This window comes from Xiphophorus maculatus, chromosome 22 (genome assembly GCF_002775205.1).
Source record: "Xiphophorus maculatus strain JP 163 A chromosome 22, X_maculatus-5.0-male, whole genome shotgun sequence".
Taxonomy (NCBI): Eukaryota; Metazoa; Chordata; class Actinopteri; order Cyprinodontiformes; family Poeciliidae; genus Xiphophorus; species Xiphophorus maculatus.
The window spans coordinates 28,293,888-28,317,897 of record NC_036464.1 but is presented as its reverse complement, the minus strand read 5'-3'; the positions used below and the strand labels follow the sequence as shown (position 1 = coordinate 28,317,897).

At 40.6% G+C, this 24,010-nt stretch overlaps 1 protein-coding gene across 8 annotated transcripts in view; it reads left to right on the top strand.

Annotated features, from left to right (window-relative positions):
• LOC102221619 (attractin-like protein 1) overlaps positions 1-24,010 on the top strand; it is a 361,245-nt gene that overhangs the window by 129,780 nt on the left and 207,455 nt on the right. For 7 of the 8 annotated variants that reach the window (XR_002752045.1, XR_002752046.1, XR_002752047.1 and 4 more), the window contains 2 exons: positions 1,169-1,405; positions 1,649-1,786. Coding sequence is in view for 5 of the 8 variants with exons in the window: in XM_023327068.1 (XP_023182836.1) it covers positions 1,169-1,405; positions 1,649-1,786 (375 nt within the window). In the remaining 3 variants the exon portion in view is untranslated. Of the gene's footprint in view, positions 1-360; positions 426-1,168; positions 1,406-1,648; positions 1,787-24,010 lie in introns of those variants that run through there. The other variant, XM_023327070.1, reaches the window with a different exon arrangement.

The window sequence follows — 24,010 nt, the reverse complement described above, 5'->3', positions numbered from 1 at the left end:
TTACGTTGCGGGTTATTGATCTGGCAGTACAGGAGGGAAATAGAGCCGCCGCACATAAGCACGTAAGCTCGATGTGAACAAATCCTTGGTTCGGTGTTGGAGACGGATTGCTGTGTCCTTAATAACAGATTTATTGTGAAAAACCGAGAGCGGACATATCAGCGGCTTATAGCCCGGTGCATCTTATATTTGTACATTTCTAGTTTAAAAAAAAAAAAAACAACTTTGTAGGTGCGGCTTATTGTAAGGTGCGCTCTATCGTCCAGAAAATACAGTAATCTTAGGGTGTTTTCCCACCTGACTGTGTGATAAAATCAGTTCTATTAGGAACCAAAATTGAAACATTTGTTCCATTTTCAGCTGCCATGGTTCTCCTCACACTTCACTGAAACCAACCAGTCAAAACCCTTCTCAAACCCTTTGAGAAACTGTTCCCCTCCTCACCTGTGGGGGCGCTGCACCAAGAACCATGGAAGGAAACGACACAAAAACCTTTGAAGAAGACACTGAGCTCAACCTCCTTCTTCACAAATTGTAAACAAACATAGAGTAGCATCAGATTTTAGCGGTTGTAGAATTTTTCTTTTGTTTTTCTGTAAAAGATCATGAGCCATTTCTCCAGCTAGCACTAGACTCTAGTGCTAGCTGGAGAAATGGCTCTAGCAGCTAGACACACACGTTGCTTTAGGTTGTATTTACCCAGAATGCCCTGCGTTATAGTCCACTTTCTTCTTTTGGAGAAATAAGAAAGTGAAGCGGACAGGCTCACACTGTCCGCTTGACATTCGCAGATCTAGGTTTTTAGTTTGCTTTTTTGGTCCAGATCATAGTTGGATTACATTGGACTAAAAGATTATCAGTCTAATAAGTCAACTCTCTTTACTGTAATCTTTCCTATGCTTGTTTTATGTTTATTTTATTGTATTTTGGGGTGTGTTATTTGGTTCCCTTTAAAATAATCTCTGGAGATATTGCATTCCATCTAGTCATTGCAGCTTCTCAAACATTCAAGCATGAAATCTGATTCCATTCATCTGGAACCTCTACTGTTAGACTGGCTGCTTGCCAGTCTAACAGTAGAAACTTGTAGAATTTTTATTATTTTTATTATTGCATCTTTTCTAAGCTGATTTTTAATCTTTTTCCTCTGTCTGTCCACACCCACCAGCTCAGAACTGTTTGGGTCACAGGACCTGCACCGAGTGCCTGGAGAGAGTCGAGTGTGGCTGGTGTGGCGACCCCAGCAACACCGGCAGAGGCGTGTGCATGGAAGGTTCCTATCGTGGGCCTCTGAAGCCTTCAAGCACCAGGTCTGGATCCAGACTGCGGGACAGGGACATGGTGGTAGATCAGAGCCTCTGCTCTTCGGACAGAGGCTACAATTGGGCCTTTATCGAGTGTCCAGGTGAGTGGACATTTGCACCAAATTCTTCTTGTTCAACAGGTGTGATTACATCAATGTTTTGACATTGTTACAACCACAAACTTAAAAACTGGCTATTCAATGTGTAAAAGTGTAATGTGAACCAAAGTTAAAGTCGCAAACAGTTTTAGCCACAATTGAAACTAAAAATGCAATGAAAGCATTTTCTTTTCCGTCATGTTGCACCTATTGAATCCACCAATGCTGCATTTTGCTTCCTTCCAGCGTGTCAATGTAACGGCCACAGCAGGTGTGTGAACAGCAGTGTGTGTGAGCACTGTGGGAACCTGACAGCAGGGACTCACTGTCAGACCTGCATCCCTGGTTACTATGGAGACCCCACCAATGGAGGGAAGTGTAACGGTAATATTACTCCTCTAAAACTCTTTAAAGCCTTTTCTTTCTCTCTTTACAGCTTTTATGTCTTGAGTTCATTCTTTTAAGACAAGGTTGTAATGGTTGCCTACAGCCTGATGGGGGCAGTGTTTAAAAGCTTTAGGATGCTAGTATTTGGTTTTTTAGAACAAGAAACTGCATGTCGTTTGAAGCAGGAGTGGAGAGAGTGTGTTGCAGCTTAGAAGAGATGCAGCAGTTCAGACCGTCCTGCATGTTTTGGTGTCGTATGGAAACAGTTACACACTGTGGGGGAAAATTTGTGTGGTCATTTGGGTTATGGGCGACTGTTTGGATGGTTTTATCTCGGTGGGGGATGAATCAGCAACGACCAGAGAGAAAGGAATGAATGAAGGGGTGAGCGAGCGAGTGCTAGTGAAGTGAGACAGAGGTGCAGTCACATTAGTTTCCCTGTGACTGATGCTCGTTTTGGCCTGGTGGCGGCATGACATTAAATTGCTCTTAATCATTTTCTTATTTCCTGACTTGACTGGTATCTCTGACCCTGGTGAATTTTCACAGTTAGTGTTGCGCTGATGGATGCATGTCAGCCCCTAGCCTTCCCCTCCGGGCTGAACAGCCAGTGGGGCTTTCCCTGCTACTTTATCCTCATTTCTTTGTCTATTCAATCTTTTGTTGCCTTTATATATAGAATTATGTCTCTGTTGTGATCAATACTTCATTCTGCTCTTCTGTCCTTTTTTTGCATTTCCTTTTTAATTGTATCATTCTATATTTTGTTTTTGCTTACTTGTATATTTTTTTCTTCATTGCAAAAACACAAAATCTTCCCAAGTATTTTTGGTCCAGTTTCTAGTGCAAATATCTTAATACACTTGAAAAAAGAGAAAACTAACTTAGAAGCAGCTTCTCATTAACATATAGGAGCTTGTTATAAGTCATTTCTTAATATTGATGAAAACGTATTAGTTCATTGGTTAATTGTTTCACTAGAAACATGGGGAAAATATCTTGTTTTAAGTGAAATAATCTGCCAATGGAACAAGTACCTTTTTCATCAACATTTAGGAGTTTTTGAGTTAAAACAAGCTCATATTTCCTGCTGAAAGGTTATTTTTGAGTTAGTTTTATATTATTTGGACTAGAAACTGGACAAAAACTACTTTACCAGATTTTGTGTTTTTGCAATGTTCTCTTTTTTCTATTAATTTTAAAACAAAAGATGCAACAATGATTTTTTGTTTACCTATTAGCTATATTCTTTCAGTTTTTCACGGTTTTAAGTAAGAGAAGGATGTTTATTATTAGGGAAGCTTCTCACTGTTCTGTTTGCAATAGTGTTGTTCACACAGACGTTTTGAGAAGTCCATCACACAATCATGGTATTGTTGTCCTCTCCATGTGGCTAACAAAGAGCAATCCAGTCTGTAGCCTCAGAACAATAATGCAGGGTTGTATAGCATTTAGATGCACAGGGCGAACCCCCGTGTGGCCCAAGTCAGAAACTAACTTTTCTTGATTCAAATTCAAGTTGAGTTCAAACTCTAGTTGGATTTTTTACCTTTTGACATTAGTAGTGTTGAATACACGCAAACTCAAGTTGGTCAGTATATCGCTGCTGAACTCCATCTGCTTTCACGTCCTCGCATCTCCATCTTCTACCTCCGTCTGCAACACAATCATTTCCTGCCTCGGTTTTCACTGACTCCATCTCCCACCCTCGGTTCCCCTTTCCACCAAGCAATTCATCCTTTTTTCTGTCTCCATTCTTTAGATTTACCTTGAGCTAAACGGCCTGGAGTAAATGACGTGTGGCCGATTAGAGCGCTGAATGATGGAGAGACAGCTCTCTCCCTGCCACAGAGGAGAGGAAAAGGGGAATCGGATTGTGAATAGAGGATAGAAGGGAGCTGGGACAAGAAGAGGGGAAGGGGCGGGAGAGGAAGGACAAGAAGCGGGGTTAATGTGGGTGGAACAGGACAGATGTCCTTGGTTGGAGGACATGACGGAAGAGATGGAGGGAGGAATGGAGTGGGAGAGATAGACGAAAGACAGAGGAGAGGGGAGTCTGTCTCTTCTCTGTCCCTGTGACAGATGATTAACTAACCTTGTCAAATCTGGATGAAGTGTGTCGGGGGGTGTGTATGTGTGTGTGTGTGCAGGGCATTAGTGTCCTTTCTCTTTGACTGGATTATTCACTTTGTCCTGCACACTTACAAAATCAAACCGACCTTTAGAGCTGACAACCAGGTGGATGTCTGTTTGGCCCCTCAGATCACAGACTTTAGACCCCGGACAGAAACCCGTAAATGTTTCAAGCACCTCCCGGCTCATTGTGTTTGACTGATCTCTCATCTCATTTTCACTACGTTACAGGAGCGTTTCTGAAAAACATATTTTTCACGCAAAACGGTTGTGCCAGGCTGTGTTAGTTGTTGTTGCGCAACACCCCCCCCCCTCCTTTCTGTCTCTACTCTCTCACTCTCGTACTTCCTCTTCTGAGAGGGGAGATGTGCTACCAGCTCTCCATCTAACGGGTTAATTGAGTTTCCTAAATCTGCCGGGATTTACCCTGTCCAGAACTGAAGTAAACTCTGTTTAAGCTGGTTTCGAGAAACGATTCGCCTGGTTTCTGACGGCCAACATCCAGGTGTCCCACCCTTCTTCCCCCTGTGAATTAGCCAGACTGAGCAGCCTACAGCCAACTAGTTTCACAGAGCACACCTGTTAACGGTCGCTCGTTCTCTATTTTACAACTTGCATTTGTTATTGAACCAGGTAGGTTTTAGTGACTCGGGCGAGTCCCAAGGATGACGTTTTAAATTTGGGCTACCAGCAACCTAAAAACATTTTAAACTTTTTCCTCTCCAGAATCAAACATCACAGCTATTTTACAACCATCAAAGAACTTTAAGGTGACTCATTAACTGAATGTCCACAACATCTTTTAGATTTTCTTTATGCTAAATATTTTATTAGTAAGGCAGTTTTGCAAGGGTCAGTACAGCTTAATTCAGTAGCAGAAATAATCAAATAAGTAAAATCAATCATCTAGTCTATCTTTGCCTACTGCTGACACTGAAAACTAAAAAAGGAAACCTTTGAGAGAGACGGACGGAGTTTGGTGTTTCGAACCCCAGACCTGGCACGGCGACGAAGAAGGTGCTGCAGCAGGAGGAGGAAGTTGATCAGCGAAGGCAGGAATCTCTGTAGGTCTGATGAGCTTCTTCTCCGCATGGATGCTGAGGTCACACAGGACTTGGTGCTGGCAGGAAGACAGGCACCAGTTCTTCTTCTTTGTCTTTGCCTTTGTCTTCATCTTTGTCTTTGGGGTCTGAACCCAGCCGATGAGAGAAGTGCGATTCGAAGCCACAGGTTGTGGGCCTGACAGGTTGGTCCCCATGCATGAGCAGGACAGTCTTCGGCTCCGTGGCCCCGGCTCTTCTTCAGCTGCAGAGTTCTTTGTCCATCTCGATCTTGGCTCGAAGCTGCCCGGAGGATCCAACAAAAGGTTCCTCTTTTGCACCCACCTTATATAGGGTTTATCCACCCTTTTGGTGCGTTTTCATTGGCTGTCTGCTTAGACAGATGATCTCATATCCATCACTGTCTTACAGACATTATGTCCTGATGTCTGTGCTAATGTCTCAGAGTTGCTCAACCTCCTGTCCATTGCCTGCACAACCTTTCACCTACTCTCTAAATAAGGCGTTGATCATCTCTGCTCTCCTGTTAGTTCCTTGCCTTTCACCTTTCACCTACTCTCTACCTCCAACATATCAGTGATGTTTAATTGCAGTTACACCTTTTACACCATTTCAAGTTCAATGTCAAAATCACATTTATATCACATTTATTTTCTTTAGCTTCTCTGATCTAGCATTCATTTATAATTTTATAACCATAACTTATATCACATTTATTTTCTTCAGCTTCTCTGATTTATCATTCATTTATGATTTTATAACCATAACTTATTAATTATACTTATTATAATCCTAATGTGAGTTATTACAGATGTTTTTCTGAAAAGAAACCAGAAATAATCCATGATTCTAATTATTTAATACTAAAGTTACAGTTACTTGTTTTTCTTGTAAGTGTTCCCACAAATGTTCGTGTAAATATTATTACAAGTAAACCAATATTAATATAAGTATTTTACTTTGAATCTTATCAAATTACCCAAAATGTTTTAGATTTCATTCTTTAAAACTTTCATGATTTAAAATAAGAAATAGTCTCAGCTATTTTTTATAAATCTGCAGGCTGGAACTTACTTCCTCTTTTTCCAGGAAACCTGCTTTTCTTGCTTCATGACTCTCTCTGACTGACTATGATTTCTTATGATTAAATAGAGAAAAGTAGAATTAAAGCAAAGTTTGCATGAGACAAAAACAACACACACAACCAGATTTATTTTATTGACACTTAAGTCTACTGTTGGGCCTAGATATCACTTGAGTGATTCATTTTAAAGATAACTTTATTTATTATTACTGTTAAACTAACTTTATTGACACTTAAGTCTACTGTTGGGCCTTGATGTCACTTGAGTGATTCATTTTAAAGATAACTTTATTTATTATTACTGTTAAACTAAAATCTCCAGCATGGGGAAGTGGGATGAGCTCGGATTTTCTTGACACCCCCTCCACGAGGTCAGACCTTTCACATGCTGGGAGTCCATCACCCTCCTGCAGTTCGCCGTCCTCATCCCCTGGAAAGAGAAGAGGTTCGTCTGGGATGTGAAGATGCAGATTCTTCATCCTCAGTTGTCACAGAGGGCTCAGTGTAGTCATCAAAACTCCACTTCTCTTGACACCCCCTCCTTGGAGTTTTGATTTCCCCCATGAGGTGATGAATGTCGAAGAAAACTTGGATCGCTTTGATTCTTCTACAGGAACCTTCGCTGGATGAACTGTCAGTTCTTCAGGATGTGGGATGGTTCTTTAGGGAAGATGGGCTGAGACAGAAGGCCTCAAACAAAAAAAAATTCTGGCTGTTCAGCAGAGCAAAGCAAAAAGCATAAGCATCATGACGCTTTATCCGTAATCATGATCCTTTTCCATTTTAATCCATCAGGTTGTGACAGGAGTTCTTCTTTAGCATAATCCAATTTCTTCACGGCCCTCCCAGTCCAAAGCCTTGAAGTTGTTCTTTGAACGGCAACCTTCCCGTAATAGTGGCCAGTCTACTGTAGGATGGCATGGTGCTTGATTCTCTGGCCATCTTCTCGAAATGTTCTGGTTTGCTGTAGCTAAGAACTGGCTTGAGCACTGCTTCCTCATGGACCCCTTTCTTCATCAGTAGTACTGTGTTGAAGTTCAGTACTTACTTTACAAAAACTCGGGCGTTGAATCTCAGCTTGATCCCCGTAGCTGCAGGCCGATCTTGAGCTTTAATCCAAACTCTCTGCCCTGTTTTCAGTGACACTTCGAGCTGCAACTTCCCTTTTCCTCCTCTGAGCAAAAAGGAGAAGTGTCTTCGCCTCCCTGCTTTCTGTGACGTGAACGGAGTTCCTCTGCAGGGGAAGACCTGCTCTTCTAGCAGTTGTCACTGTGTTCATCAGCACCAAGAGGTACTTCTCACCTCTCTTTCCTGTTGTCCCCATTGGCTCTGCTACATCCATGCAGACTGAACCCCATGGGACTGTGCTCTTGATGAACAAACCTTCCATCCACTGCCCTCGGTGCCCTGGGTAGCTGTGCAGAAAGCTGATGCAGTTCTGTTGAGTTCTCCTCATTTTCCAAACGATCTGGACGGCCGGCTTCCTCCGGTTTCTTCCCCAGATTTTCCTCCTCGAAGTGATCATCCATCACTCCGTCTCTCTGTCGGTTCGAGTTGTCTATCCCCCAAAGCCTCTCTTTAGCCTTCAAGCAGGGATGGGTCTAGACTATGTTGGCTACTAGCTTCACTGTCTGGATCCGGTCATTTATCCTCAGTAGAAGCTTTCCCTCACCTGTATGCCATACAGTTACTGCAAGGGTTTGTGACTGACGGCCTTATCAGTCACCATTAACTCTATTCCCTAAGAGTTAACAAACCAAGTGAGCTATTCAGATCCTCACATCTGTTTTCACTGACTTGGCACATAGGGCCCTCCTACTCCGTTAGTCTGGGCCCCACGTTGGGCGCCACTTGTTGTTGCGCAACACCCCCCCCTCCTTTCTGTCTCTACTCTCTCACTCTCGTACTTCCTCTTCTGAGAGGGGAGATGTGCTACCAGCTCTCCATCTAACGGGTTAATTGAGTTTCCTAAATCTGCCGGGATTTACCCTGTCCAGAACTGAAGTAAACTCTGTTTAAGCTGGTTTCGAGAAACGATTCGCCTGGTTTCTGACGGCCAACATCCAGGTGTCCCACCCTTCTTCCCCCTGTGAATTAGCCAGACTGAGCAGCCTACAGCCAACTAGTTTCACAGAGCACACCTGTTAACGGTCGCTCGTTCTCTATTTTACAACTTGCATTTGTTATTGAACCAGGTAGGTTTTAGTGACTCGGGCGAGTCCCAAGGATGACGTTTTAAATTTGGGCTACCAGCAACCTAAAAACATTTTAAACTTTTTCCTCTCCAGAATCAAACATCACAGCTATTTTACAACCATCAAAGAACTTTAAGGTGACTCATTAACTGAATGTCCACAACATCTTTTAGATTTTCTTTATGCTAAATATTTTATTAGTAAGGCAGTTTTGCAAGGGTCAGTACAGCTTAATTCAGTAGCAGAAATAATCAAATAAGTAAAATCAATCATCTAGTCTATCTTTCCCTACTGCTGACTCTGAAAACTAAAAAAGGAAACCTTTGAGAGAGACGGACGGAGTTTGGTGTTTCGAACCCCAGACCTGGCACGGCGACGAAGAAGGTGCTGCAGCAGGAGGAGGAAGTTGATCAGCGAAGGCAGGAATCTCTGTAGGTCTGATGAGCTTCTTCTCCGCATGGATGCTGAGGTCACACAGGACTTGGTGCTGGCAGGAAGACAGGCACCAGTTCTTCTTCTTTGTCTTTGCCTTTGTCTTCATCTTTGTCTTTGGGGTCTGAACCCAGCCGATGAGAGAAGTGCGATTCGAAGCCACAGGTTGTGGGCCTGACAGGTTGGTCCCCATGCATGAGCAGGACAGTCTTCGGCTCCGTGGCCCCGGCTCTTCTTCAGCTGCAGAGTTCTTTGTCCATCTCGATCTTGGCTCGAAGCTGCCCGGAGGATCCAACAAAAGGTTCCTCTTTTGCACCCACCTTATATAGGGTTTATCCACCCTTTTGGTGCGTTTTCATTGGCTGTCTGCTTAGACAGATGATCTCATATCCATCACTGTCTTACAGACATTATGTCCTGATGTCTGTGCTAATGTCTCAGAGTTGCTCAACCTCCTGTCCATTGCCTGCACAACCTTTCACCTACTCTCTAAATAAGGCGTTGATCATCTCTGCTCTCCTGTTAGTTCCTTGCCTTTCACCTTTCACCTACTCTCTACCTCCAACATATCAGTGATGTTTAATTGCAGTTACACCTTTTACACCATTTCAAGTTCAATGTCAAAATCACATTTATATCACATTTATTTTCTTTAGCTTCTCTGATCTAGCATTCATTTATAATTTTATAACCATAACTTATATCACATTTATTTTCTTCAGCTTCTCTGATTTATCATTCATTTATGATTTTATAACCATAACTTATTAATTATACTTATTATAATCCTAATGTGAGTTATTACAGATGTTTTTCTGAAAAGAAACCAGAAATAATCCATGATTCTAATTATTGGGGCCTGCCATGCAAAGCAATGGCAGGAACCTATTACTATTGTCGGAGAAAGTGTTTCTTTCTTCTTCTTTATTTTTCTTCCGTAACCGTTAATGCGGCTCGTACCGCTGGGTGCACACCTACAAATGAGGTATCAAAACGTGCAGAAAATTCACGCCATTCCAGCTATTACTTTTGGTGGGATTTGGGCTTAACGTGGCGACATAATTCGCAAAAAACTACGAAAAAAACCCCATTATAAGTCAATGGGAAAAATCCTAGAAATACCCTATTTTTGAGGATTTTCTGTGTCGTCACAATTTCACCTAGAAATGCCATTCAAATTTCATTTTGTAGATACGTCTGTGATCTCTTCGAAAGTGAAGACGGCTCGTCGATACCAGTTACGGTTTGTCCACAATTTGCCTCTAAGCGACCCAAAGTTTCTCATTTTTCCTAAAGTTAGAGTGCGTCTCTGGCTGCTTAGAGTGAGAGATGAAGACAACTTTTTCAGCCCAAATCATTTTTGAAATCGCCATCACGCCCACAAATATGGCACGATTAGTATCACAATCGGTCCTGACATTGATACGCCTGTCTGCTCCGGTAAAATGTTTTCGAAATTTATCTAGACCGTACGGTTTTCTGTCACGGTGCTTCAGAGCAAAGTCATGCGACAGGATTTTCTGAGGCTGTCTGAGGCTCTCTCCCATGTATTTGAATAGAATTTCAGATCTGGGCACAACATTTCTTTCTCTCATCACTGTAAATGCTCTGACTGAGGTACAGATATGAATCTCGGGACTATCGCAGAAGACACATTGACCTCTCATACGCTCGAAACGCTTTTCGAATATGTATTACGGTTCCCGAACACGAAGGATTTGTTTCCAATGCTTTTTTTCAGTAAAACGTGTAGGCTCAAACACACAATGGTGTGTTTGAACATGTATGACTCACAGCTCACACCTGCTGAGACCATTATTTACCATGGCAACGGAACTCAAGAGGCTATTGGCTGGTGGTCAGGACTACAAATTCGCATCGCTGTAGTTCTATCTATCCTCAGTTGAAACAGATCAGGACTGAGAACTGGCCTTTAGAACTACCTGCTGCTATGGGCTGTATATAACTGATTTAACTCAGTAACTGTTACACATGGGATTAGTTTGGAACTTTAAAATTAAGCATATTGAAAATTTCAAAATAAAAGCCCTGAATATTTTTACATGACGTAATTGCTCTTTTTGGCTTTATTTTACTTTTCCATCCAAAGCACTGTTACACATGGGATTAGTTCGGAACTTTAAAATTAAGCATATTGAAAATTTCAAAATAAAAGCCTTGAATATTTTACATGACGTAATTGCTCTTTTTGGCCGTATATGACTTTTTCATCCAAAGCAATGTTACACATGGGATTAGTTCGGAACTTTAAAATGGAGCATAATAATAATTTCAAAATAAAAGCCTTGAATATTTTTACATCAGCTAATTGCTGTTTTTGGCTTTATGTGACTTTTTCATCCAAAGCACTGTTACACGTGGTATTAGTTTGGCCCTCTGAAATGAAGCATACTGAAAATTTCAAAATAAAAGCCTTGCATATTTTTACATCATGTAATTGCTTTTTTTGGCCGTATATGACTTTTTCATACAAAGCACTGTTACACATGGGATTAGTTTGGAACTTTAAAATGGAGCATAATAATAATTTCAAAATAAAAGCCTTGAATATTTTTACATCATGTAATTGCTCTTTTTGGCTTTATTTGACTTTTTCATCAATTTCAAAATAAAAGCCTTGAATATTTTTACATGACGTAATGAAGCATACTGAAAATTTCAAAATAAAAGCCTTGCATATTTTTACATGACGTAATTGCTCTTTTTGGCTTTATTTGACTTTTTCATCCAAAGCACTCTTACACGTGGTATTAGTTCAGAACTTTAAAATAAAGCATACTGCAAATTTCAAAATAAAAGCCTTTAATATTTTTACATCAGCTACTTGTGTTTTGAGCATTATATAACTATTTTAACCCAAGGACTATTACACATGGGATTAGTTTGGCCCTTTGAAATGAAGTTTAACAAAACTTCCAAAAATAAAAGCCTTGAATATTTTTACATCATGTAATTGCTCTTTTTGGCTTTATTTGACTTTTTCATCAATTTCAAAATAAAAGCCTTGAATATTTTTACATGACGTAATTGCTCTTTTTGGCTTTATTTGACTTTTTCATCCAAAGCACTCTTACACGTGGTATTAGTTCGGAACTTTAAAATGAAGCATACTGAAAATTTCAAAATAAAAGCCTTGAATATTTTTACATCAGCTACTTGTGTTTTGAGCATTATATAACTATTTCCACCCAAGGACTATTACGCATGGGATTAGTTTGTCCCTTTGAAATGAAGTTTAACAAAACTTCCAAAATAAAAGCCTTGACAACATTTTAAATCGTACCGAATGGTGCACGTCCACCTCGCTTAACGTTCTTGCGGTTCTCCGCGTGCCACTGATTACGTCGCGGCGTTCTTTAGCGTCGATGCCGATTTGTAGCGACGACGCCGTGCCCAAACCCCACACGCGCTCCTCGGCAGGCCCCGGCTAAATTTCTTCCGAAATTTTCTAGTTTAATACTAAAGTTACAGTTACTTGTTTTTCTTGTAAGTGTTCCCACAAATGTTCGTGTAAATATTATTACAAGTAAACCAATATTAATATAAGTATTTTACTTTGAATCTTATCAAATTACCCAAAATGTTTTAGATTTCATTCTTTAAAACTTTCATGATTTAAAATAAGAAATAGTCTCAGCTATTTTTTATAAATCTGCAGGCTGGAACTTACTTCCTCTTTTTCCAGGAAACCTGCTTTTCTTGCTTCATGACTCTCTCTGACTGACTATGATTTCTTATGATTAAATAGAGAAAAGTAGAATTAAAGCAAAGTTTGCATGAGACAAAAACAACACACACAACCAGATTTATTTTATTGACACTTAAGTCTACTGTTGGGCCTAGATATCACTTGAGTGATTCATTTTAAAGATAACTTTATTTATTATTACTGTTAAACTAACTTTATTGACACTTAAGTCTACTGTTGGGCCTTGATGTCACTTGAGTGATTCATTTTAAAGATAACTTTATTTATTATTACTGTTAAACTAAAATCTCCAGCATGGGGAAGTGGGATGAGCTCGGATTTTCTTGACATAGTTTTACAGATAGAAACACGTCCACACCTGGTGTGAACTGTGACTGCAGTCACAGTTGGAAACATGATGCCAGAGCCCGCTGCCTGTTTGACTTCATCTGTCCCGCATAGTCAGAACACAGATGTTATGGTGGATTACGCTGTGGATCACACTCGGAATGAGATATATACATACATTGTATAAAAAGAGAACATACAGTATATAATCAGTAGGTTGGAATTAACATTTCCTGTTTTAGACCAGTTAGGATTTTGAAGATTATTTCTGTTAGCTAAGTGTCAGAATAATGAGATTATTTAAATAACTTTCTTCAAAGTCAGGAGTTTACCATAAAGATTGCTTTCACCCCATTTCAGTAGAATGAAAGGCTGCCTGTGGGTGTTTTTAATCAGGCAATATCCAGATTACAGTCTTCGGGGCTATTATATTAATTTTTGAATGTTTTTGTTGTCTGATGAAATGAAACTGAAAGTGTTTGACCAAAGTGACCATTAGCTGGGTTTCCATGCACCTCAATTTGCACAAATTGTAATTAGAAACATAAATGTGCTAAATGGAAACATGCCAATAAAAAACAACTGTTTTTTGATAAAAAGTTTTGTGCTACAAGTTGATTTTTCAGCCGTATTGAAATTGTGTACTTTGCAAAGTGTTTGACCAATGGATACACATTTTTTTCACATGACATGAGTCACACCAGTTCATGTACAGCAGCAGCAGCTGGCTTCACCACAGGCTCACACTGTTGCACAGTTCATCAAAAGCTGAGTTTATCAGTTGAAAGTGCGGATTCCACAGCTTTTCTGTAAAATCGTCTCCTACAAATTCCTTTAAACACAACATATGTACGTAGCAGTTTCCTAGCATTAGGAGCTTGTCGCTCCAACTTCTTAATAAGATGCCAGAGTCTCTGATAGCTGATAGATAGCTAGTGCTGTGGCTGAAATATAAATATATCTGTTTACATCCATCACTGCCATGATTGTTAATGACTTACCACTTGAACAAACTTATTCATGTGTAATTTTAATGGCATTTCTTATTTAATGGAAACACCGCAATTACAAAAAAGTGTTTTTTCGGCATTAGCAGAATATCTACAAGGTTTTGTGCACATTTGTTATGGAAGCAGCTTTTGTTGTATTTGAAGAAGAAAGAGAAAGGAATAAACAAGGAACAAAAAGAACATGGCCTCAGAGCGCCAACTTCAGGTGTCAAGTGCGAGGGTGGCGCCATCATGCTGCATGTTGTTTTGTTGGATGAGGGACTGGTGCACTTTACAAAATAGATAAGATTGTAAAGGAAGAATTTTGTGGGTAAATAGTTAGAAACATCATAAGACATCAGTAAGGAATTTAAAGCTTGAGCAGAAATGGGTCTCCCAAATAGACACTGACCCCCATACGTGAACATATATTAGAAAGAGGCTCTAGGAAAATAAAGTAAATGTTTTGTGTAGCAAATCGCTGATATTGGTCTCATTAAGAAATTGTAGGCAGAACTGAAAAGGTTTGTGAAAGCAACATTTTTACAAACCTGACTCAGTTGCACCGGCTCTGTCAGAAGTAACCAGTGTTGTATAAAGTACTGAAATCTCAGAGTCAAGTAAAAGTACAAGTACCTCTCCAAAATATGACTTTGGTAAAAGTCGAAGTCACTGACTGAAATGTTACTTGAGTTAAAGTCTTAAAGTATCTGAAACTTCTTGTACTTAAGTATGGAAATTACTGTAAAAATGGATGTACTCAAGTAATGTAATGAAAAGTACAAGTAAAAAGTAAAACAAAGCAAATGCAGTTTGAATGACATTTTTTTATATTTTGGTAAACTTGTCAAATACTCTTAAAATAATGTACACAACCAAGTGCAGGCAAAATTAAACCTGCTAATAGATATACCTGCAGGCATCATTTAGTTAAGAAAATTAGGTGCTTTACCTATAGCACAAGGTTAACTTAACCTGCTTTACAACTGAACCAGCTTCTTAGTATACCCTCCAGGACAGAAAATACAAAGTTTTTGTAAGCCTTAAGTTTTCCCTTCACGTAAGGTCAGTGCTGAAAATGAGAAAAATAAATAGTACAGAAAATGCGGCCAACATGAAGAAAAAGAGCTGTTACGATTACTTCACAAATCAGTGAATCAGTCAATGCTACAGTCAGTAGGTGGTGCACACAACTGGTCATTATGCAAAAGAAAAAAAGAACTGGGAGGGAAATGCAGCTTATTGGCATCTGTAAACCTGGTTTTGAACTTGCATGCCTTTCCTATATTCGTTAAATTTAGTCTAAATTGCTATCGCTATGGCTTCTGTCCCCCTTGAACAGAGGAGTCTAGGTAGCCTGCTACAGTCAACATTAGGCCTAAGCTAAATACACCACGTGTGGAACTGAAACAATGCCAAACAAAGTTCATTTATGGTCAAGATTTCACAATACAGTAGTGTCTAGTGACCAAGCTATAGTTACTGACACAGGAGGATTATAACCATTTCATAAGACGTTACCTCGATGTGTTTCTTCAAGTTGGACGGGGAGTTTTTGTAAGATAGAATTTCCACATCTTTGCGCAGGAATAACATAAACTGCATGCGGTACGAAGATTCTTTAACACCCACGAAAGAGTATATTGTGTTTAAATAAGGCCATGGGCTCTCATCACCAGCTGGTGGTTCCCCTGGAGCCGTGTCCGACGTAGTTGCAGTCTGCTGCTGATTGCGAGACTTGCTTTGTGTTTAATGGGAGAAGCGAAACAGGTGTATCCTATTGGAGGTGATGAACAAGCCCAGGCAAGTAGGCTACAGACTTTGTTCGGTAGCCTGCTTGCTACTTGCTAATCAGTAGGTGGGGTCAAAACACTTGCGTTTCTCTCTCTCTCGCTTTTTTGTAACGAGTAACTAAACCACACATTGAAAATGTATCGGAGTAAAAGTACGCAATTAAGTTCGGAAATATAGTGAAGTAAAAGTGAAAGTCATCAAAAATTTTCATACTCCAGGAAAGTATGAAGTACTCCAAAATATACTTAAGTAAAGTAGTGAAGTATTTTTACTTCGTTACTATACAACACTGGAAGTAACAGATCTGAGTTCCATCAAAACTCTAACAAAGTAATCTGAAATGACATGAAACACAAAGGGTCTGATGTAACGTAAGACAGTGAGAATCAAAATGTGTATTTTATTTTTTATACAGGTAATGTAAATATATGGTTTAAGCAAGTAGTTAAACATGATCGATTTACCTCAGAAGAAGTTCTAGAAGCCTTGAAAACCTAAAATCAGTGGTGCCCAAAGTCGATCCTCCAGGGCCTGCATCTGGCATGTTTTAGTTCTCTCCCTGGTGGTAGTAACAACCCTTTCAGCATGTCAATGTTCTTCTTAGGCCTTCTAATGAGCCATCATTTGATCCAGGTGTGTTAAACCAGGGAGAGAACTAAAACAGGGATGCCGGAACTCCAGGACCGACTTTGGACACCACTGACCTAAATTGTTCACAACATGTCAACACTGGGGTTGCATAACTTACCAAGACTTTAGTCTACCTTGTCTATACAAGGTTATCAAAATGTAGTTAATCATTTAAAATTTCATGAAATATTTTAAGTAAATGCCAACACACACCAAAGGTTTTGAATTGACCCAAGTGCGAATTTGAAGGTTTCCTCTGAGTCAGGCCTGGCAGGTAGAGACTTCTGCACCTTGTAACAATAAAAACAAAAGCCTGTAACAGTTTGTCACAAATCTCTCACCTGATGGCTTGCCCCTGAGCACAGGTATTAAACCTCAAGATGGCTGTTAGTTTTTACTAAAGGAACTCTATAAAAATGGAGAGGGAAGTCAGTAACTTTTTGGTTTCTTTATGTGCAAGTTTTATTGATACATTCTTTAATTTAATATATGTAGTCATATCTGTGTGCGGGAAGGCTCCAAGTAAAAGTATGAATCTTTGGTTGGTCATGTTTGCGGTTGAGAAGCATCAAATTGATCAGCATGTTGGTAGGCAACAAGGATCTGTCAGCCAGCAATGCAAATCCAGGTGCTTAAATATCACAACGTGGTATGAAGGCCATAATTAAGACTTTTGCGCACCCAGCAGCAACTACTTCCTTGTAGGAGGAGGCTCTATTCATTCCTGAAGCCAGCTGCTGATTTGATGAATGACAGGCCAGCATCGGTTGCTGAGCAACCAGCAATGGATAATGAGAGGGAGACGATTCACTTATATCAACTGTGGTGAAGCTATTATACCTAGGCTGGTCACCCATTGGCTTACCTTCTTTCGCTGCTGCCCATTATCATGGAGGCTAACATTAGCATTGGAAAAGTTAATGTTGGCATTGCATAGGCTACAAACTAGCATTCTTAGAATTTACTGTAATCCAACATGGCACCAAGGGTAAGCATACTTTATTATACGGAACTTCCAATTGAAGCTTCAGATTCTGCAAATAGGTAAAAGGCAATTCCACCTAATTTTTCAATAACTTGAACTTCTTTAATTAGCTTTAGTTTCAAATGTCAATGCTTTTAATTTTCACAGGTCCATTTAACAGATTTAACTATCCAAGACAAGTAAATTTGGTGCTTTTTATTAGTGGTAATCATACTGATTACATGGTATAAATAACATTTGCTTTTTAGCCAAACATTTCATTCTTGAATGTCATGTCTTTAAAACCAGCCCAAAATTTGCACACTGGAAAAATAAGTAAAATTTGTTTTATGAGTTTTTTTAAAAATACATTTGTATTTTAATATATTTCCCTGAATATTATGTTGTGCATACACAATACATAATCTAGCATGCTAAGTTTTAGATTTTCTGTGTTTTATTTTATTTTTTATTTTTTGTGTGTTCTTTGTAAATCCTGTGTTTGATCATTTATTGTACACTTTATGGTACCTATTTTGATATTCATTTTAACATATTTACATTAAAAAGAAAAGAAATACAGGTGGAATCACCTTTTAGCCATCTGCAGAGTCAGAAACTTTAATCAGCTCTTTCTGATTTTCAGAATGTTTGATATAAAATTTGAGAATATTTTTTGAATCCTTCAGGTAGAAATTAGGTCAACCTTATCGGGGTGATGGATGAAACAAAACTGGTTCCTCAGAACTCATCTGCTGAGGTTATACACTAATAATGTGCTTACATCCTTTCATTTCTTGGCTCCTTAATTCTAATAAAGTTTTTGGTTAAATAAACTTCGACTCAACCTTTTTTGTGCTTTTTGAATTAGAAGTGGGTATTTATTGCACAATTTATTCTTATCATGAAACAGTTCTTATCATGATAATTGAGATTTTTCCTGACTATGATAAACTGCAGTTTATGATGTTTGTGAACCTCAAAAACTGAGTGTTTTGTCAGCTTTGTTAGTTTTACTATTTTTCCGCTATTTGTTTCATGAGAGCATCAGCAAATTTGAAAACATGGTTAAATGTGACATTTTTTTTTACCGTCACTTTTATTGTTATCACAATAAACACAGCATAATGTCACAGTAAATTTCCAAGTCCATATTGTCCACCCCGTTCTGTAGAAAATATATGTCAGCCAAGTACTGAGGATAACTTAAGCTCAGTTAACCCATGCCTATGTCCTCTTGTGCTGCCTTTTTTCATCTTCTTCAGGGAAACATCTTGGCTCAAATGATCTCGTCTTACACTTATGTTTTTTGCTACACCATACAACACTCCTCTGCCATGAGCATCTATCACTGAGCGGCTTTATTGCTGCCATAAATTTTTTGCATGATTCACATCAGTAGTTTACTGTCCCAGTCTTGGTGTAGTACTCAATCTCTTTCTCGCTGCACCATCAAAAGAATACTTTGCTCTATGAATGCATTTCTCCATGAAGGCTCATAGAGAAATGCATACTAACCCTATGTTAGGCACTCAATCATTGCCACTCAATCATTTTCATCATTTATTAACTCTGTTACTTTTTTCTTTTGCTAAAATATGAACTCTACCTTTAACACAACATAACAATCGCTGCTGTCCAATAACAGCTGGAGAAGTTGAACGTAGGAACTGCTAAAATGTTGTTTATGATTTGTTTGTGATGCTAAGCTTCAATCAAAGAGGGCTCTGTCTCTGGGGCATATTTTTGTGCAGTATGCCTGGAATGCTGAATAGAGTAGTATCTCACCAAGAAACTGGTAATCCAGCTGTATTGACAAGAGAGTGTGAGCCTAAGCCCCACTCCACCTCTTTGAGTTCCTCACTGTAGTCCTGACTGCCAAGGTAATCCGCTCCAGAGAGACTAAGTGACTCCCAGATCCAATGACAATATTGTCCATGTTATAGGAATATAGAAGTAAAACACTAAATATTATTTAGGCTTTTACGCCTCTACAAAATGATAGTAGTCTTGGTTGTTAGCAATGGGTAACAACCTATTGCTGTTTAGTGAGTCTACTTGCATTACCTAATGAAAATGCACGTAAATGAAAAAGTAATGTCCCAAGCATGTCTCCAAGGCTAAATACTGGTGTGAAAGGCAGATATGTCACTAAGCAGTTGAATAATTGTGAAGTGGAAGACAATTAAGCATGGTACTCCACAGTGTCTTACAAAGACAAATCTAAAATGTGTGGGGCACATTTGATTTTACACCATTTACTGTGATACCTCTAAAGGTGCATTCACACCAGTCCTGTTTATTCCGCTTTAATCAAACTCCAGTTTGTTGGCCTAGAAAGTGTGCTTCGTGGTTGGTTTGGTTGAAGTGAACTCTGTCAAAGACAAAAGAGAAATCCTACAACCACTAAAATTTGATGCTACTCCATTTCTGTTTACATTTTGTGAAGAAGGGAATTACGCATAGTGTCATCTTCATCTGGCATTCATATGAAAAAAAAGTTTTAAAAAAAGGCATACACTTATTTACAGGCTGCCCAACAAAAGCGTCATAATGGACACAGGCAGAATTTAAACCCGCAAATCTCACCCCCAGAAATACAATGGAAAAAGGCACGAGGGCGTTCTGGTGCGGGTTAAGGGGTTAACAAAAGTTGGGAAATTAGTAAAAATTAACCAGCTTGCTGTGAAGAACAGCATTTACTTTAGTGAAAATCTACCTCCAAACTGTTATCCAACTGCCCCAGCTGCTGGAGATTAAGTGGAGAGCGGCTAATACCAACACCAGCTAGCTCAGAAAACTCTAAATGGGTCTTCTGACTCGAAATGGGTTCATTGTCTACTTAGCATTGGTCATGAGTCTTATTCTGAGACTCATGACCAATACAGCAGAAAAATCACACTTATGACATGTAGTAGTATTACTTGAAAAAGCAAAGGGAAAAGCAAAACACAGAGCTTCACAGCTAACAGCCATGTGAAACTATTGGTCTTTGACCAATTGGGGTGCATATTATATTAAAACAGCATGCTACAGGTTGTTGATTTGAAGCATACAAATAAATTAAGTTATATACACTAAGAAGCTGCAGCTCAACAAAGCTCGAGAGAGTCAGCACACTAAAACCAAGCTGTAAATCTGGTTTCAGACTTCTCTTTTCAGTACACAAGCTGACATATTTACTTTTGCCAGATGTGTGAAATATGCATGTGTGTGTGCACATGTGCAGGCATGTGTGTGTTTATACTCGTGCTTTTAAACATGCTTTTTGTACCTGTAGACCCCCGTGGGAGAATTTTGAACTTCCCAGCATCCTTTGCGGTATCTAGTCATCTTCCCTCTGGCTTGTCTATTCCTCCCCTCCCAACTGGTCAACACACTGAAATTTATACTCACAAGTGCAGCAACACAACAAAACCATGTGGTGCATAAAAACATTTCAATAAACATGATTTCTATGGCTTTTTAAATCTTGTTTGATTTCCAGTCAGATTAAATGGTGAGTTTGAGCTCTTTCCACAGCTGTGACTCACATCTCATTTAAATAAAAATCCCAACAAAAAACAAAATGACTGCTTTCTCAAAGAGCTGTGTGCTTTTATTTGTGACTCACAGTGTATGCTAATTAATGCAGACTGACATTAGCTGACATGCGTTTGGTAAATTAACTTAGGCATCATCATATATGACAAGCATTCAAGTTAAGCAATGCGCTCTTTGTTTTATTGCAATTAACATCTTGTAACACTCTTGTAACAAACGCAATCATTTTACCTTCTAATTTTGCCACTTAGGGTCACTTTGCACTGTATGAGTGTCACATGCTTGTTACCTAACTCAGAACCACTGAATCTTATAGCAAAGGGGAAACATTAAGGCTTCTTTACTGGTGGCTATCTGATCTAGCTAGCTATATAGCTATCTTTCTGTCTATCTGGCTTGCTAGTTATCTGTTTATCTATCTAGTTATCTGTTCATCTAGCTAGCTATTTAGAACCATTGTAATGCTATGCGTATTCATTACCTGCTAGAGTATGCTGAGCAATGATTAGTGTCTTAAATGTTTTCAACAAAAACTTGGTTAAAACAGTGAAAGAGTTTTGAAGTGTATTGTGACAGTACACAGAAAACAGCATCATGTTGCTATTTTACACAGGTCTCTGCCAATTAGAGACATGAAAACAAATGATTTTTAGGTCCCTAAGCATCTAATAACAATATCATACTATAACATTACTATTTCTGTGACACAGATGAACTTCACACAACAGTATGATACTCATACATACATAGATAAGCCATCTTGACCATCTTGGTCTTCTCTTTTCTTGTTGCAATTGTCCTTATTCAGTTTTTAAGTTTTGCTACATGGTAGAGAAATCTTGGCCACCTTGAGCCACCTGTTGGCCACTGCTTTAACAGTTTCCATCCACGGACCATGTTGGGTTGGCCAAGACCAATGAACACTAGTAACTCTACTGTAGCTTTGGTTCGAGGTTGCTAGGATCTAACAGCCAAGTCATTGAAATCTGACATTTACCGCCAATGTTTCATCTCTACATGTGTGTTTTTTCAACATGAAAAGGTGTCATGGTGAGGGGTTACCAGGACTCGAAGGCAAGCAACAACTACGGACACCAAGCGCAGTTTAACAGATTTATTGAACAATGAGTGCAAATGGGGAGAGAATAGAGAGGCGTTGATCTGCAGCAGCAGGGAGGAACCGGGCCAGAGGAGGAACTGAGGAAAGGTGAGTGGTTAAACAGGGAAGCAAATGAAGGGAACGGTGGTGTAACCTGGTGATGGCTTACTGTCTGAGGGTTAGGATGAGCAGAGGTGGGTACATGGGTTTTCCAGCAGTTGGTGCAGTGTGGGATTTCCGGGGGGAGGGGTTCCAGCATGAGACTGAGGGTGGACAGGCAGCAGCGGCTGGTGGTAGTGGAGGTATCCAGGAGCTAGTTAGGTAGACTGAGCACGAGGGGTTGATCAGGGCTGGTTCTCTGAGGAGGGAATAGATGAGAGAGGAGTCAGAACAAGCTAAACACAGTAACAGCAGCACAGAGAGCCAGAGTATACCACTATAGAAGCAAAATCATCTGGCGTCTGCCTCAGGGAAGCCGCTCCTATTAAAGGCCTTCGCTGATTGGTCTTGATGAGCACCAGCTGGATCCCGTCTGCCTGCCACCCTGTAAATGTAGAGAAACCACTCCCCTGCAGAACCCAACAGTACCCCCCCCCTCAACGGACGCCCCCTGGCGGCCGACCCGAAGAAGACGCAGCGGAGCGTTCAAAAGAGGAAATGAGGGATGGGTCCAGGATAAAGGACCGCGGAACCCAGGACCGCTCCTCGGGACCATATCCCTCCCAGTCAACCAGGTACTGCCTACCCCGCCCACGAGGACGCACATCCACAATGCGACGGACGGAGAAGGCCGGGTGACCATCAATAACCCGGGCGGGTGGAGGGGGCTCGGACGGAGGGCACAAAGGACTAGAGATGTAGGGCTTGACCTGAGAAACATGAAACACTGGATGGACACGGAAATGAGAAGGCAACTTAAGGCGGACTGCAGATTGGCCGATGGTGGCCTCAATAATGAACGGACCTAGAAACCTGGGGGACAGCTTGCGGGAACAAGATTTTAGTGGAAAGTTTTTAGATGATAGCCAAACTCTTTGGCCGGGTGAGAACGTGGGGGCAGGGACTCTCTTCCTATCAGCGAGACGCTTATTTTGGGCTGAAGTTCTTTGAAGGGAAGCCTTAGTCTGGTTCCAAATACGCTGACAGTTCTGTATGTGATGCCTAACTGATGGAATGACAGTATCTGGGAAGGACGTAGGTAGAAGGGACGGTTGAAATCCCTGTGAGGCCTCGAATGGAGATAACCCAGAAGCAGATGAGATGTGTGAGTTATGGGCATACTCCACCCATGGTAAGTGGACACTCCAAGATGAGGGATTGGAGGCACATAAACAGCGCAGGGTGTTTTCTAGCTCTTGGTTAAGACGTTCACACTGTCCATTGGTTTGTGGATGGAACCCCGAGGACAAACAAGGCTGAGCACCGAGCACAGAACAGAAGTCCCGCCAAACCCGAGAAGTGAACTGGGGTCCCCTATCGGAGACAATCTCACTGGGGATGCCATGAAGGCGAAAAACATGGCGGAAAACAAGTTTGGCGGTCTCAGTGGCCGATGGAAGTTTAGTGAGGGCAACCAGATGACAAGCCTTAGAAAAACGATCTATTATGGTGAGTATGACACTTTTCTGTTTAGATGTGGGGAGACCAGTGACAAAATCTAGGGAGATGTGGGACCAGGGACGGCTAGGAATGGACAGTGGTTGTAAAAGACCAGAAGGTGGGCGGTGTGAGGTCTTGTTTCTAGCACAAGTGGAACAGGCGGAGACATATTCAATGACATCTTTATTAAGTGAAGGCCACCAGAAGTATCGACGAAGAAAGCTGATAGTACGGCTTATACCAGGATGGCCGGAGAAACCTGATGAGTGTGCCCAACGGATGGCACGAGCCCGGATGGAGATTGGGACATATTGGCGGTTGGGGGGACCTCCTCCTGGGTCCGGATCAGAGGTGAGGGCCTCCCGGATGGCTCTCTCCAAGTCCCAGGTGAGGGACCCAATGGTGCAGGTGGCCGGAAGTATGGCTCCAGAGGCCTCAGAAGGGTCATTTGGGGAGTGGAGTCTGGAGAGGGCATCTGGCTTGGCGTTCTTGGAACCAGGGCGGTAGGTGATGTTGAGGTTGAAACGGGAGAAGAAGAGTGACCAACGATACTGGCGTGGGTTCAGGCGTTTAGCAGACTGAAGATAAGCCAGATTCTTATGATCAGTCCAAATGATGACCGGGAGCTCTGTACCCTCAAG